The sequence below is a fragment of the Bombina bombina genome, chromosome 1 (assembly GCF_027579735.1).
Source record: "Bombina bombina isolate aBomBom1 chromosome 1, aBomBom1.pri, whole genome shotgun sequence".
Taxonomy (NCBI): Eukaryota; Metazoa; Chordata; class Amphibia; order Anura; family Bombinatoridae; genus Bombina; species Bombina bombina.
In genome coordinates this window covers 549,611,335-549,625,882 of record NC_069499.1, presented here as the reverse complement: position 1 = coordinate 549,625,882, position 14,548 = coordinate 549,611,335, and the positions used below count along the sequence as shown (strand labels likewise).

Genomic DNA, 14,548 nt, shown 5'->3' with positions numbered 1-14,548 from the left:
AATTTAGCTCCACATCTCACTGTAATACCAGCGTTGCTTACGGCCGCCGCAACTATATTAAATGTATTAACCCCTAATCTGCTGCCACCAACGTCGCTGCCACTATAATAAAGTTATTAACCCCTAAACCTAAGTCTAACCCTAACACCCCCCTAACTTAAATATAATTTAAATTAAACAAAATTAAATTGATTAATAACAATAGTTATTAAATAGTTATTACTATTTAATAACTACCTAGCTAAAATAAGTACAAAATTACCTGTAAAATAAATCCTAACCTAAGTTACAATTACACCTAACACTACACTATCATTAAACGAATTACCTAAACTACCTACAATTAAATAAAATAAACTAAATTACGAATAAAATAACACTAAATTGCAGGGGGAAAAAAGAATTACAAGAATTTTAAACTAATTACACCTAATCTAATCCCCCTAATAAAATAAAAAAGCCCCCCAAAATAATAAAATTTCCCTACCCTATACTAAATTATAAATAGCCCTTAAAAGGGCCTTTTGCGGGGCATTGCCCCAAAGTAATCAGCTCTTTTACCTGTAAAAAAAAAAAATACAATACCCCCCCAACATTACAACCCCCCACCCACACACCCCTACTCTAAAACCCACCCAATCCCCCCTTAAAAAAACTAACACTAACCCCCTGAAGATCACCCTACCTTGAGCCGTCTTCACCCAGCCGGGCACAAGTGGTCCTCCAGAGGGTCCGATGTCTTCATTCGATCGGGGCAGAAGAAGTCCTCCAGATGGCAGAAGGCTTCATCTAGGCGGCATCTTGTATCATCATTCTTCCGGAGCGGAGCGGATCCATCTTCAATCCAGCCGACGCAGAGCCATCCTCTTCAAACGAAGTCCTAACGAAGAATGAAGGTTCCTTTAAATGACGTCATCCAAGATGGCGTCCCTTGAATTCCGATTGGCTGATAGAATCCTATCAGCCAATCGGAATTAAGGTAGGAAAAATCCTGTTGGCTGATGTAATCAGCCAATCGGATTGACCTTGCATTCTATTGGCTGTTCCAATCAGCCAATAGAATGAGAGGCCAATCCTATTGGCTGATTGGATCAGCCAATCGGACCGAACTTCAATCCGATTGGCTGATTACATCAGCCAATAGGATTTTTCCTATCTTAATTCCGATTGGCTGATAGGATTCTATCAGCCAATCGGAATTCAAGGGACGCCATCTTGGATGACGTCATTTAAAGGAACCTTCATTCTTCGTTAGGACTTCGTTTGAAGAGGATGGCTCCGCTTCGGCTGGATTGAAGATGGATCTGCTCCGCTCCGGGAGGATGAATATACAAGATGCCGCCTAGATGAAGCCTTCTGCCGTCTGGAGGACCCCTTCTGCCCCGATCGGATGAAGACTTCGGATCCTCTGGAGGACCACTTGTGCCCGGCTGGGTGAAGACGGCTCAAGGTAGGGTGATCTTCAGGGGGTTAGTGTTAGTTTTTTTTAAGGCGGGATTGGGTGGGTTTTAGAGTAGGGGTGTGTGGGTGGTGGGTTGTAATGTTGGGGGGGTATTGTATTTTTTTTTACAGGTAAAAGAGCTGATTACTTTGGGGCAATGCCCCGCAAAAGGCCCTTTTAAGGGCTATTTGTAATTTAGTATAGGGTAGGGAAATTTTATTATTTTGGGGGGCTTTTTTATTTTATTAGGGGGATTAGATTAGGTGTAATTAGTTTAAAATTCTTGTAATTCTTTTTTTGTAATTTAGTTTATTTCATTTAATTGTAATTAATTGTAGGTAGTTTAGGTAATTAGTTTAATGATAGTGTAGTGTTAGGTGTAATTGTAACTTAGGTTAGGATTTATTTTACAGGTAATTTTGTACTTATTTTAGCTAGGTAGTTATTAAATAGTTAATAACTATTTAATAACTATTGTACCTAGTTAAAATAAATACAAAGTTGCCTGTAAAATAAATATAAACCCTAAGCTAGCTACAATGTAACTATTAGTTATATTGTAGCTAGCTTATTGTTTATTTTATCGGTAAGTATTTAGTTTTAAATAGGATTAATTTATTTAATTATGTTAAATTAATTTAGTTTAATTTAAGTTTAATTTAAATTATATTTAAGTTGGGGGGGTTAGGGATAGACTTAGGTTTAGGGGTTAATAACTTTATTATAGTAGCGGCGACGCTGGGGTCGGAAGATTAGGGGTTAATAATTGTAGGTAGGTGGCGGCGTTTGACGTGGGGGGGGCAGATTAGGGGTTAATAAAATTTAACTAGAGTTTGCGAGGCGGGAGTGTGGCGGTTAAGGGGTTAATACATTTATTAAAGTGGCGGCGATGTCCGGTCGGCAGATTAGGGGTTACATTTTTTTATTTTAGTGTTTGCGATGTGGGAGGGCCTCGGTTTAGGGGTTAATAGGTAGTTTATGGGTGTTAGTGTACTTTGTAGCACTTTAGTTAAGAGCTTTATGTTCCAGCGTTAGCCCATAATTTTAAATGCGGTAGGAGTCTTGGAGGTAGAGGCTGTACCGCTCACTTCTTCCAAGACTCGTAATACCAGCGTTAGGCAAATCCCATTAAAAAGATAGGATTCGCAATTGACGTAAAGGGATTTACGGTATGGAAAAATTGCGGAAAAAAAGTGAGAGGTACACCTGTACCTGCTAGACTCTTAATACCAGTGGGCGTTAAAAAGCAGCATTAGGACCCCTTAACGCTGCTTTTTAAGGCTAACGCCAAACTCGTAATCTAGCCGAAAGTTTGTAAAAAAAAACAAACATTTTTTTTTATATAAATCGCATTTGGCATTGAAATGGTGGCATGAAATATACATAATTGGGCCTAGATCATTACCTTGGGTTGTCTAAAAAAAAAACAAGGCTTTATTTCTGTTTAAATTGAGTGATAGCAAAAATGCTAAAAATTCTTTGGTATTTTGGGCAAATTCCCGGTAGTGAAGGGTTTAATAAATGTGTGTGCACATGTACATCTGTACATGCATATTTAAATAAATTAATAGAAATTCTGTTATACAACAGTATATTTCTATGCACATATATGTATGCATGTATATTGTTCATATGCGTAATTGTCACTTTATGAATAATATTTGTTTGTTTATGTGCATTGGTTGTTCTATATCAATATAATATCTCGCTCCGTATGCATGCAGTTATTTACACCTAGTTTTAGGACACAATAAGCCCACTAAATCTAGAAAAGACCAAGAATTTCCTTGGCACTTACAAAATGAAGCTACAGCAGATGGGTCCAATGCAAGAAGACCTCGAAATGCATCCGACATGCTTCCTAAATCAATTCTGGTACAAAAATAGAAAAAAGTAAAAGCTTATTTAAAATAAAATAAATAAAGCCAATATAATGGTCATAAAAGTGACATTTTAAATGTACATTAAATTTGTCTAGAAGCATTTATAAATTAATTTATAAAAATGCTGAAAAAAAGTAATCACACATTCTGTGATGTGCAGGTATTGGAGAAGAATGAATTTACCTGTGTACACTAAGAGAGCCACATGTACAGGAAAAGATATCATAGAATGTGTGATACGTTTGTCAGAGGCATCTTTTGTAAACAAAAGTGCACTACAAAAACAGAATTTATGCTTACCTGATAAATTACTTTCTCCAACGGTGTGTCCGGTCCACGGCGTCATCCTTACTTGTGGGATATTCTCTTCCCCAACAGGAAATGGCAAAGAGTCCCAGCAAAGCTGGTCACATGATCCCTCCTAGGCTCCGCCCACCCCAGTCATTCGACCGACGGACAGGAGGAAATATATATAGGAGAAACCATATGATACCGTGGTGACTGTAGTTAGAGAAAATAATTCATCAGACCTGATTAAAAAACCAGGGCGGGCCGTGGACCGGACACACCGTTGGAGAAAGTAATTTATCAGGTAAGCATAAATTCTGTTTTCTCCAACATTGGTGTGTCCGGTCCACGGCGTCATCCTTACTTGTGGGAACCAATACCAAAGCTTTAGGACACGGATGAAGGGAGGGAGCAAATCAAGTCACCTAAACGGAAGGAACCACAGCTTGCAAAACCTTTCTCCCAAAAATAGCCTCCGAAGAAGCAAAAGTATCAAATTTGTAAAATTTGGCAAAAGTGTGCAGTGAAGACCAAGTCGCTGCCTTACATATCTGGTCAACAGAAGCCTTGTTCTTGAAGGCCCATGTGGAAGCCACAGCCCTAGTGGAGTGAGCTGTGATTCTTTCAGGAGGCTGCCGTCCGGCAGTCTCATAAGCCAATCGGATGATGCTTTTAAGCCAAAAGGAAAGAGAGGTAGAAGTCGCCTTTTGACCTCTCCTTTTACCAGAATAAACAACAAACAAGGAAGATGTTTGTCTGAAATCTTTAGTAGCCTCTAAATAGAACTTTAGAGCACGGACAACGTCCAAATTGTGTAACAAACGTTCCTTCTTTGAAACTGGATTCGGACACAAAGAAGGTACAACTATCTCCTGGTTAATATTTTTGTTAGAAACAACTTTAGGAAGAAAACCAGGCTTAGTACGCAAAACCACCTTATCTGCATGGAACACCAGATAAGGAGGAGAACACTGCAGAGCAGATAATTCTGAAACTCTTCTAGCAGAAGAAATTGCAACCAAAAACAAAACTTTCCAAGATAGTAACTTAATATCTATGGAATGTAAGGGTTCAAACGGAACCCCTTGAAGAACTGAAAGAACTAAATTTAGACTCCAGGGAGGAGTCAAAGGTCTATAAACAGGCTTGATCCTAACCAGAGCCTGAACAAATGCTTGAACATCTGGCACAGCTGCCAGTCTTTTGTGTAGTAAGACAGATAAAGCAGAGATCTGTCCCTTTAGAGAACTTGCAGATAATCCTTTCTCCAAACCTTCTTGAAGAAAGGAGAGAATCTTAGGAATTTTTATCTTATTCCATGGGAATCCTTTGGATTCACACCAACAGATATATTTTTTCCATATTTTATGGTAAATTTTTCTAGTTACAGGTTTTCTGGCCTGAACCAGAGTATCTATCACCGAATGTGAAAACCCACGCTTTGATAGAATCAAGCGTTCAATCTCCAAGCCGTCAGTTGGAGGGATACCAGATTTGGGTGTTCGAATGGACCTTGAACAAGAAGGTCCTGTCTCAAAGGTAGCTTCCATGGTGGAGCCGATGACATATTCAGCAGGTCTGCATACCAAGTCCTGCGTGGCCACGCAGGAGCTATCAAGATCACCGAGGCCCTCTCCTGATTGATCCTGGCTACCAGCCTGGGAATGAGAGGAAACGGTGGGAATACGTAAGCTAGGTTGAAAGTCCAAGGAGCTACTAGTGCATCTACTAGAGTCGTCTTGGGATCCCTGGATCTGGACCCGTAGCAAGGAACCTTGAAGTTCTGACGAGACGCCATCAGATCCATGTCTGGAATGCCCCATAATTGAGTTATTTGGGCAAAGATTTCCGGATGGAGTTCCCACTCCCCCGGATGAAATGTCTGACGACTCAGAAAATCCGCTTCCCAATTTTCCACTCCTGGGATGTGGATCGCAGACAAGTGGCAGGAGTGATCCTCCGCCCATTGAATTATTTTGGTCACTTCTTTCATCGCCAGGGAACTCTTTGTTCCCCCTTGATGATTGATATACGCAACAGTCGTCATGTTGTCTGATTGGAACCTTATGAATCTGACCTTTGCTAGTTGAGGCCAAGCTCTGAGAGCATTGAATATCGCTCTCAGTTCCAGAATGTTTATCGGGAGAAGAGACTCTTCCCGAGACCATAGACCCTGAGCTTTCAGGGATTCCCAGACCGCACCCCAGCCCACTAGACTGGCGTCGGTCGTGACAATGACCCACTCTGGTCTGCGGAAGCTCATTCCCTGGGACAGATGGTCCAGGGTCAGCCACCAACGGAGTGAATCTCTGGTCCTTTGATCTACTTGAATCATTGGAGACAAGTCTGTATAATCCCCATTCCACTGTTTGAGCATGCACAGTTGTAATGGTCTTAGATGAATTCGTGCAAAAGGAACTATGTCCATTGTTGCAACCATCAATCCTATTACTTCCATGCACTGCGCTATGGAAGGACGAGGAACAGAAGAAGCACTTGACAAGAGCTTAGAAGTTTTGATTTTCTGACCTCTGTCAGAAAAATCCTCATTTCTAAGGAATCTATTATTGTTCCCAAGAAGGGAACTCTTGTTGACGGGGACAGAGAACTCTTTTCTTTGTTCACCTTCCATCCGTGAGATGTGAAAAAGGCTAAAACGATGTCCGTATGAGCCTTTGCCTTTGACAGGGACGACGCTTGTATTAGAATGTCGTCCAAGTAAGGTACTACTGCAATGCCCCTTGGTCTTAGAACCGCTAGAAGGGACCCTAGCACCTTTGTGAAAATCCTTGGAGCAGTGGCTAATCCGAATGGAAGAGCCACAAACTGGTAATGTTTGTCCAGAAAAGCGAACCTTAGGAACTGATGATGTTCCTTGTGGATAGGGATATGTAGGTACGCATCCTTTAGATCCACGGTAGTCATAAATTGACTTTCCTGGATGGTGGGTAGAATCGTTCGAATAGTTTCCATTTGAACGATGGTACCCTGAGAAATTTGTTTAGGATCTTCAAATCCAAAATTGGTCTGAACATTCCCTCTTTTTTGGGAACTACGAACAGATTGGAATAAAATCCCATTCCTTGTTCCTTTATTGGAACTGGGTGTATCACTCCCATCTTTAACAGGTCTTCTACACAATGTAAGAATGCCTGTCTCTTTATTTGGTTTGAGGATAAGTGAGACTTGTGGAACCTTCCCCTTGGGGGTAGTTCCTTGAATTCCAGGAGATAACCTTGAGAAACTATTTCTAGCGCCCAAGGATCCTGAACATCTCTTGCCCAAGCCTGAGCAAAGAGAGAGAGTCTGCCCCCCACCAGATCCGGTCCCGGATCGGGGGCTACTCCTTCATGCTGTCTTGTTAGCAGTGGCAGGCTTCTTGGCCTGCTTACCCTTGTTCCAGCCTTGCATTGGTTTCCAGGCTGGTTTGGGTTGTGAGGCATTACCCTCTTGCTTAGAGGATGCAGAATTAGAGGCTGGTCCATTTCTGCGAAAGGGACGAAAATTAGGCTTATTTTTAGCCTTAAAAGACCTATCCTGTGGAAGGGCGTGGCCCTTTCCCCCAGTGATGTCTGAAATAATCTCTTTCAAATCAGGTCCAAATAAAGTTTTACCTTTGAAAGGAATGTTAAGTAATTTTGTCTTGGATGACACATCCGCTGACCAAGACTTTAGCCAAAGCGCCCTGCGCGCCACAATAGCAAACCCTGAATTTTTCGCCGCTAATTTTGCTAATTGCAAAGCGGCATCTAAAATAAAAGAGTTAGCCAATTTAAGTGCGTGAACTCTGTCCATAACCTCCTCATATGAAGTTTCTCTACTGAGCGACTTTTCTAGTTCCTCGAACCAGAACCACGCTGCCGTAGTGACAGGAACAATGCATGAAATTGGTTGTAGAAGGTAGCCTTGCTGTACAAAAATCTTTTTAAGCAAACCTTCCAATTGTTTATCCATAGGATCTTTGAAAGCACAACTATCTTCGATAGGAATAGTAGTGCGTTTGTTTAGAGTAGAAACTGCCCCCTCGACCTTGGGGACTGTCTGCCATAAGTCCTTTCTGGGGTCGACCATAGGAAATAATTTCTTAAATATAGGGGGAGGAACAAAAGGTATGCCGGGCTTTTCCCACTCTTTATTTACTATGTCCGCCACCCGCTTGGGTATAGGAAAAGCGTCGGGGGGCACCGGAACCTCTAGGAACCTGTCCATCTTGCATAATTTCTCTGGAATGACCAAATTGTCACAATCATCCAGAGTAGATAACACCTCCTTAAGCAGTGCGCGGAGATGTTCTAATTTAAATTTAAATGTCACAACATCAGGTTCAGCTTGATGAGAAATTTTTCCTGAATCTGAAATTTCTCCCTCAGACAAAACCTCCCTCATGGCCCCTTCAGATTGGTGTGAGGGTATGACAGAACAATTATCATCAGCGTCCTCTTGCTCTTCAGTGTTTAAAACAGAGCAATCGCGCTTTCTCTGATAAGTAGGCATTTTGGATAAAAGATTTGCTATGGAGTTATCCATTACAGCCGTTAATTGTTGCATGGTAATAAGTATTGGCGCACTAGATGTACTAGGGGCCTCCTGCATGGGCAAAACTGGTGTAGACACAGTAGGAGATGATGTAGTATCATGTTTACTCCCCTCATTTGAGCAATCATCTTGGGCAATATCATTATTTGTGGCAGTACTGTCCTTACTTTGTTTGGACGCTATGGCACAATTATCACATAAATTTAAATGGGGAGACACATTTGCTTTCATACATATAGAACATAGCTTATCTGAAGGTACAGACATGTTAAACAGGCTTAAACTTGTCAACAATGCACAAAAAACGTTTTAAAATAAAACCGTTACTGTCACTTTAAATTTCAAACAGAAAACACTTTATTACTGAATATGAGAAAAAGTATGAAGGAATTGTTCAAAAATCACCAAATTTTCACCACAGTGTCTTAAAGCCTTAAAAGTATTGCACACCAAATTTCAGAGCTTTAACCCTTAAAATAACGGAACCGGAGCCGTTTTTCAATTTAACCCCTATACAGTCCCAGATACAGTCTTTGCTAAGACCCAACCAAGCCCTGAGGGGAATACGATACCAAATGACGCCTTCTAAAAGCTTTTTCAGAGATTCTTAGCTCCTCACACATGCATCTGCATGCCCTGCTCTCAAAAAACAACTGTGCATTAATGGCGCGAAAATGAGGCTCAGTCTATGACTAGAAAGGCCCCCTGACTGAAAAAGGTGTCCAATACAGTGCCTGCCGTTTTATAAACGTTCCCCAAGATTATAAATGTCAATTGTTAGCCTAAATTTGAATAATATGCACAAATAAAGCAATCTATTTAGCCCATAAAAATGTCTACCAGTTTTTTAGCCCATAATAAGCCCTTTATTCTGTTTGTTTTTGACTAAGAAAATGGCTTACCGGTCCCCATGAGGGGAAATGACAGCCTTCCAGCATTACACAGTCTTGTTAGAAATATGGCTAGTCATACCTTAAGCAGAAGAGTCTGCTAACTGTTTCCCCCAACTGAAGTTACTTCATCTCAACAGTCCTATGTGGAAACAGCAATCGATTTTAGTTACTGTCTGCTAAAATCATCTTCCTCTTACAAACAGAAATCTTCATCCTTTTCTGTTTCAGAGTAAATAGTACATACCAGCACTATTTTAAAATAACAAACACTTGATAGAAGAATAAAAACTACATTTAAACACCAAAAAACTCTTAACCATCTCCGTGGAGATGTTGCCTGTACAACGGCAAAGAGAATGACTGGGGTGGGCGGAGCCTAGGAGGGATCATGTGACCAGCTTTGCTGGGACTCTTTGCCATTTCCTGTTGGGGAAGAGAATATCCCACAAGTAAGGATGACGCCGTGGACCGGACACACCAATGTTGGAGAAAATTCTTATAGTAAAATTTTAAATGCACTATAGTTTATTTCAAATTTAAGTTATGTACGGCAATATCTAGAACCTCTCACCTGTCAAAGGCTGAAACTGTGCTGAGAGCCAAAAGGAAATACAGAAAACACTGGGATGGATTTGCCAAAGTAGTGTAAACTTGCAGCAGGTTGGAAAGAGTAGTAAGCTGTGGCCCAGCAAGCACATAAATTACAACAATATTCCAGACCGCATATCCAGCAAGGAATCCACTACAGAACAGTCCTATCATTCTGAAAGAAATGAAATTCTATATAAATATGTGCTTTATCCACATGGTTAATACAGTTAGAGCTGAAAACCTGATGTAAACATACCTGAAGCCACGATGTACAGTGAGAGAGACATCCATACTGGTCCAGGTTGGCTTGACATCTAAGAATACATCTACTTGTTCTGCCGTTTTAACTACACTAGATCGATCAGCGGCTTGGAACCTCCCTGTAATAAAAAAGTAAAACCATTTGTTATTGTCACATTCTGACCATGAATGAATTATAAAGGCCTCTTTATTAAATAAAACAGACATTAAAAGCCATGTAATTTCATATTCTTTTTCCTTAAATAAGGCATTAATAAAAGTTAGCTTCCCAAGTCTGCAAAACCACTGGGGAACAAAGGAACACAGTAGGAGAGGTGATTATATTACAATTAGAAGTATATTGAAGTCTCTACATCCAGCTTGTTAAAATAATACAGCTGATATTTCATGTAAACGTTACGATGGAATTTACCAAAGCACATGTATATTTAGCATCCCTATGACCCTAATGACAACACAAATTAAAGACTAATATTAAACATATGACAGCATACAGGCCCAATTCTGTGCACAGGCAAGATCTAAAAGCATATGTAAGTGCTACAAGGTCCTTCACAAGATTCTTGACAGATAAATGTTTCTATAATCTCATTAAGGGGCATTCCTTGGGTTTCTGGATGCAGAGAGACAAGCACAGTTCAAAACAGCACTACATGACAGAGTTTTGTTGTATTAAAAGCACCAAATACAATCCTGACAGTACAACAGTTTGCTTGTAGCCACACGGTGCCGACAGCAGCGGCGGAACCAAGTCCCAAATCACTGTATTGCACAAACAGATGTCGCAATCCAGAAAATTCCTTAAAACATTTTGGGTTAGATTAAAAGTAGTGTGATAACTGTTGCGCACAAGCAATACTAGGTTTAATCGCGGGCCTTTGTGCATGTTGGAAGTAGTGTGCGTATTACAAGTTGAAAGTAACCGCGTTCGCTCGAGCACAACTCGAGCGAACGATAGCGCAACCTCAAAGCTCTGGTTAACTGTTACATTCAAATAAAAAGTTGCACAAAACACATCAAAATTACAATAAAAAGTACAGTTACGTACTTCTGGTAGCCAGTTCTTCAAGATGGCCACAAGTCTGCACTGCTCTGGATAAAGAATGTGTTTTTGTAGCAGAGAAAGGCAATTTTTATGCTATTTTTGTTTCCCTTAGCAGGATAGCTGCTTGGGCTTGTTCTGGGATCAAGAAATTGCAATTTTTGGCCACCAAGAAGGCAATAAAGACTGCATGTAAGTATCATCAGGTATTGTGGTAGGTGTTGGACTGACTGCAATGTTCATAGCGCACAATATTTTAACTGAAGCAGCCTGTCAATATGACTATATCTGCTGAGAATATCAAAAGTATATTTACAGCTTTACAAGCTCAACTAACGCCAGCGTTTAACAACTTGGAAAAGACCATGCTGCTTTTAATGAACCAGTTACGTACTTCATTATAAACACGATACACAGAGGTATGAAAACTGTTATTCAAACATCAGTCTGTCTATTGCTTTAAAGGAAACCCCTTGCCCTAATCTACAACTACAGTACTCTAATATAGGAGTAGCAACATTACTATCATCTGCACTCTCTGGGTCCCTGATTACTGGTGGCAGCGTTTCTTTACTTACTACATTAAAAAGCAGTAAAGGAAGCAGCGTATAGACCCAACCTTATCTGATCAGAAGATCAGCTACACTTTCTGGGATCTCGGCAAGAAGTATCCACTGCTATTTTGAGAATGACACCAGAAATTACTTTGGCGGTTTTGGCAGAATGGAGCAGTAGACCTCGGCATCCTAAGATTACGAATTGCATAACATCTGTGGTATTGGCAGGGCTGCCGGAGCATATGAATGAGATCAGCTGGTGGACACCGCCAAAGGTCCATCTGGCCACTGGCATTGGCTGAACTGTAGTTTTCTCTCTTTTACTAAAAGCTGCTGTATTGTCTACCACATTGTTTTATTTAACAATCATGCAGCACACTACTTATTATAGATTTTTTTTATTTTTAAGCAGTTGAGCCAGCGTGTATTCTTTTCCCTTTCCTTTGCTGGTTTATCTTAACCCTTTCACTAACTGAGACTTTCAGAAAAAAAATGTGCCCAAAATACCAGAGAATATTTATCATTTTTGCTATCGCTCCATTTAAACAGAAAAAGAGCCCTGTTTTTTTTTTTATATTTACCTGTCAAAACTATATATATATATATATATATATATATATATATATATTTATTTAAGTAGACAACCCAAGGTATTGATCTAGGCCCATTTTGGTATATTTCATGGCACTAATTCACCGCCAAATGCGATCAAATAAAAAAAAATTGCTAATTTTTTTGACAAACTTTGGCTTTCTCACTGAAATTATTTGCTGCTTGTGCAATCATGCCACAAATGGCTGTAAAAGCTTCTCTGCACACCACACTTCTATTATTCCTAGCAGTGAAGGGGTTAATCAGGCAACTTGTAAGATTCCTTTTAGCTTTAGTGTAGAGACTACCCTCCCACCTGACACTTCCCACCCCTGATCCCTCCCAAACAGCTCTCTTCCCTCGCTCAGCCCCCACTGGTCACCCCCATCTTAGGTACTGGAAGACAGTCTGCCAGTATGAAAATTTAAAGGGACATTAAACACTTTGAGATGGTAATATAAAATGGTTAATCACACACACACATATATATATATATATATATATATATATATATATATATATATATATATATATATATATATATATATATATATATATATATATATATATATATATATATATATATATATAAAAAACCTGCAATATATTTTCATTATTTATTTTGTCCACTTTTCCTGTAATTCCATTCTTAAATTTTGAGCTTTTTAGTTCCTGTTAGAAATGGAAGTGCAGAACACTGTTATATTCCACACAGCCATTGGCTGCACACTTTAGTGACCTATCTATAACTGTCGCTAATTGGCCACAACAGAGAAGGTAACCTAATTTACAAGATGGTAGCTCCCATGGTTTTATAGACACTAAAACTTACACTTATTTTGTCAATATTTAATCATACAATGAAACTTTAAAAATTACGTTATTCTCAGACTAATCTTTTCTTTGAATGCATCAATCTATCTAGCATTTATTTAGTGTTTAATGTCCCTTAAAGGTTTTTTTCCCCTTACCCTCCCCCCAAACAGCTCTCTAACTCTACCCCCCTCTAACTAATGTCCACCATCTTAGGCACTGGCAGCTGTCTGCCAGTACCTATAAAATAAGTTTTTATATATTTTATAATTATTTAAAAATAATTTTGTAGTGTAGTGGTCCCCCACCTCCCTCCCTCCAACAATCATTAGTTATGGCCCCCCACCATTTTTCTGTAGCGGAGCGCCCCTTCCTTCCCTCTCCCTTTATTTATTTAATTTGTTTATGGCCGCAATCCACTTCTGCTGTCTCCATTCCCTACTGGGCTGGGTCGACAGGGCCACTGTGTGTATCGATCTGGCGTCTGTCCTCATATGGAACTGGAGGACTGATTGCGCTCTGGTTCCATATGTGGGCAGATGCCTGGAAATCAGAAACTCCAGCTCTCGGCTATAACTTAACAGCCGAGACTGCTGGAGCTTCCTGAAGCTCATATGTATATATATATATATATATGTTGTGCAGTACAATAGGCAAAGTACCGCACAACATATATATATGTCTTTCGGAGTGAAGGGGTTAACACTATACCAACTTGTTAGAGAGTTTGTAACAGCTTAATGCTTTAAAAAGGAAACACAGGCACATATTGCACTGAAGTTTTCTCTTTCACATATAGATTTTTATTTTATTTTTGTCTGAGGCCTCTAGTGATAATTTCAAGTATGGCTTATCTGACAGAAAAATATTGGATACATTTTTATGGTTAGTGATATTAATGATTAACAGCCTGCTTTTAACATTTGTTACTATTTTTTTAAATAAATTGTAACCTATTTTGCTTTAAGGAAGGAAGGAAGGAAGGAAGAAGGAAAGAAAGAAGGCAGGTATATACTGGCACACTGTGGTGCTATACATCAGGGGTGCAGTTCAAAATACAGTGAGAATCAATAAATTTAGCTTTGTGAGAAAGGCAAGCCTATATACGTAAACCACAACTTTTATTAATTATGCTAAAAAAAGGACATTCAAATCAATTAAGAAAACATACACAAAAGCACTCTACTTTATGCCCTCAAATATGGGGCTCAATGGCCGTAGACCTCCATATAGTGCAGGTGTCTATCTATAAAGAGTACGAGATCAGCACAAGATGGGTGATTATCCCGACTGTCAGGTGTACAGCAAATAAAAATATCACTAAGTCTAATATAATATTTGTGTACAGGCTTATCTATTCTTTCGCTGTACCCCCTCATAGTTATTAAAAACAATGGGGTATCCCTGTGCTCTACCTCATAAAAAAGATACTACAAGTATATGTGAATAAATGATTGGATAAAGCTACCAAGCACACTAGATATGAAGCATATCATATTTTAAATTACAGATGAGAGTAGCAGTGCAGCACTTCAGTGTACACTGTGCTGAGTCGAGCAGTCCAAATACTAAGTGGCTCAGCTACTGTGGCGGATTAAGGGGTGGGCAACAGGGCAGAAAGTGCTTAAAAAAGGAGCTTTATATAATCCTTA

At 39.6% G+C, this 14,548-nt stretch overlaps 1 protein-coding gene across 1 annotated transcript in view; it reads right to left on the bottom strand.

The window, feature by feature from the left end:
* Positions 1–14,548, bottom strand: part of TMEM237 (transmembrane protein 237) — a 122,208-nt gene that overhangs the window by 61,697 nt on the left and 45,963 nt on the right. Inside the window, exons 6-8 of the mRNA XM_053713287.1 lie at positions 9,889–10,012; positions 9,613–9,804; positions 3,240–3,313 (exon numbers count right to left, since the gene is read on the bottom strand). Of these exons, the coding sequence (XP_053569262.1) occupies positions 3,240–3,313; positions 9,613–9,804; positions 9,889–10,012 (390 nt within the window). The remainder of the gene's footprint in view (positions 1–3,239; positions 3,314–9,612; positions 9,805–9,888; positions 10,013–14,548) is intronic.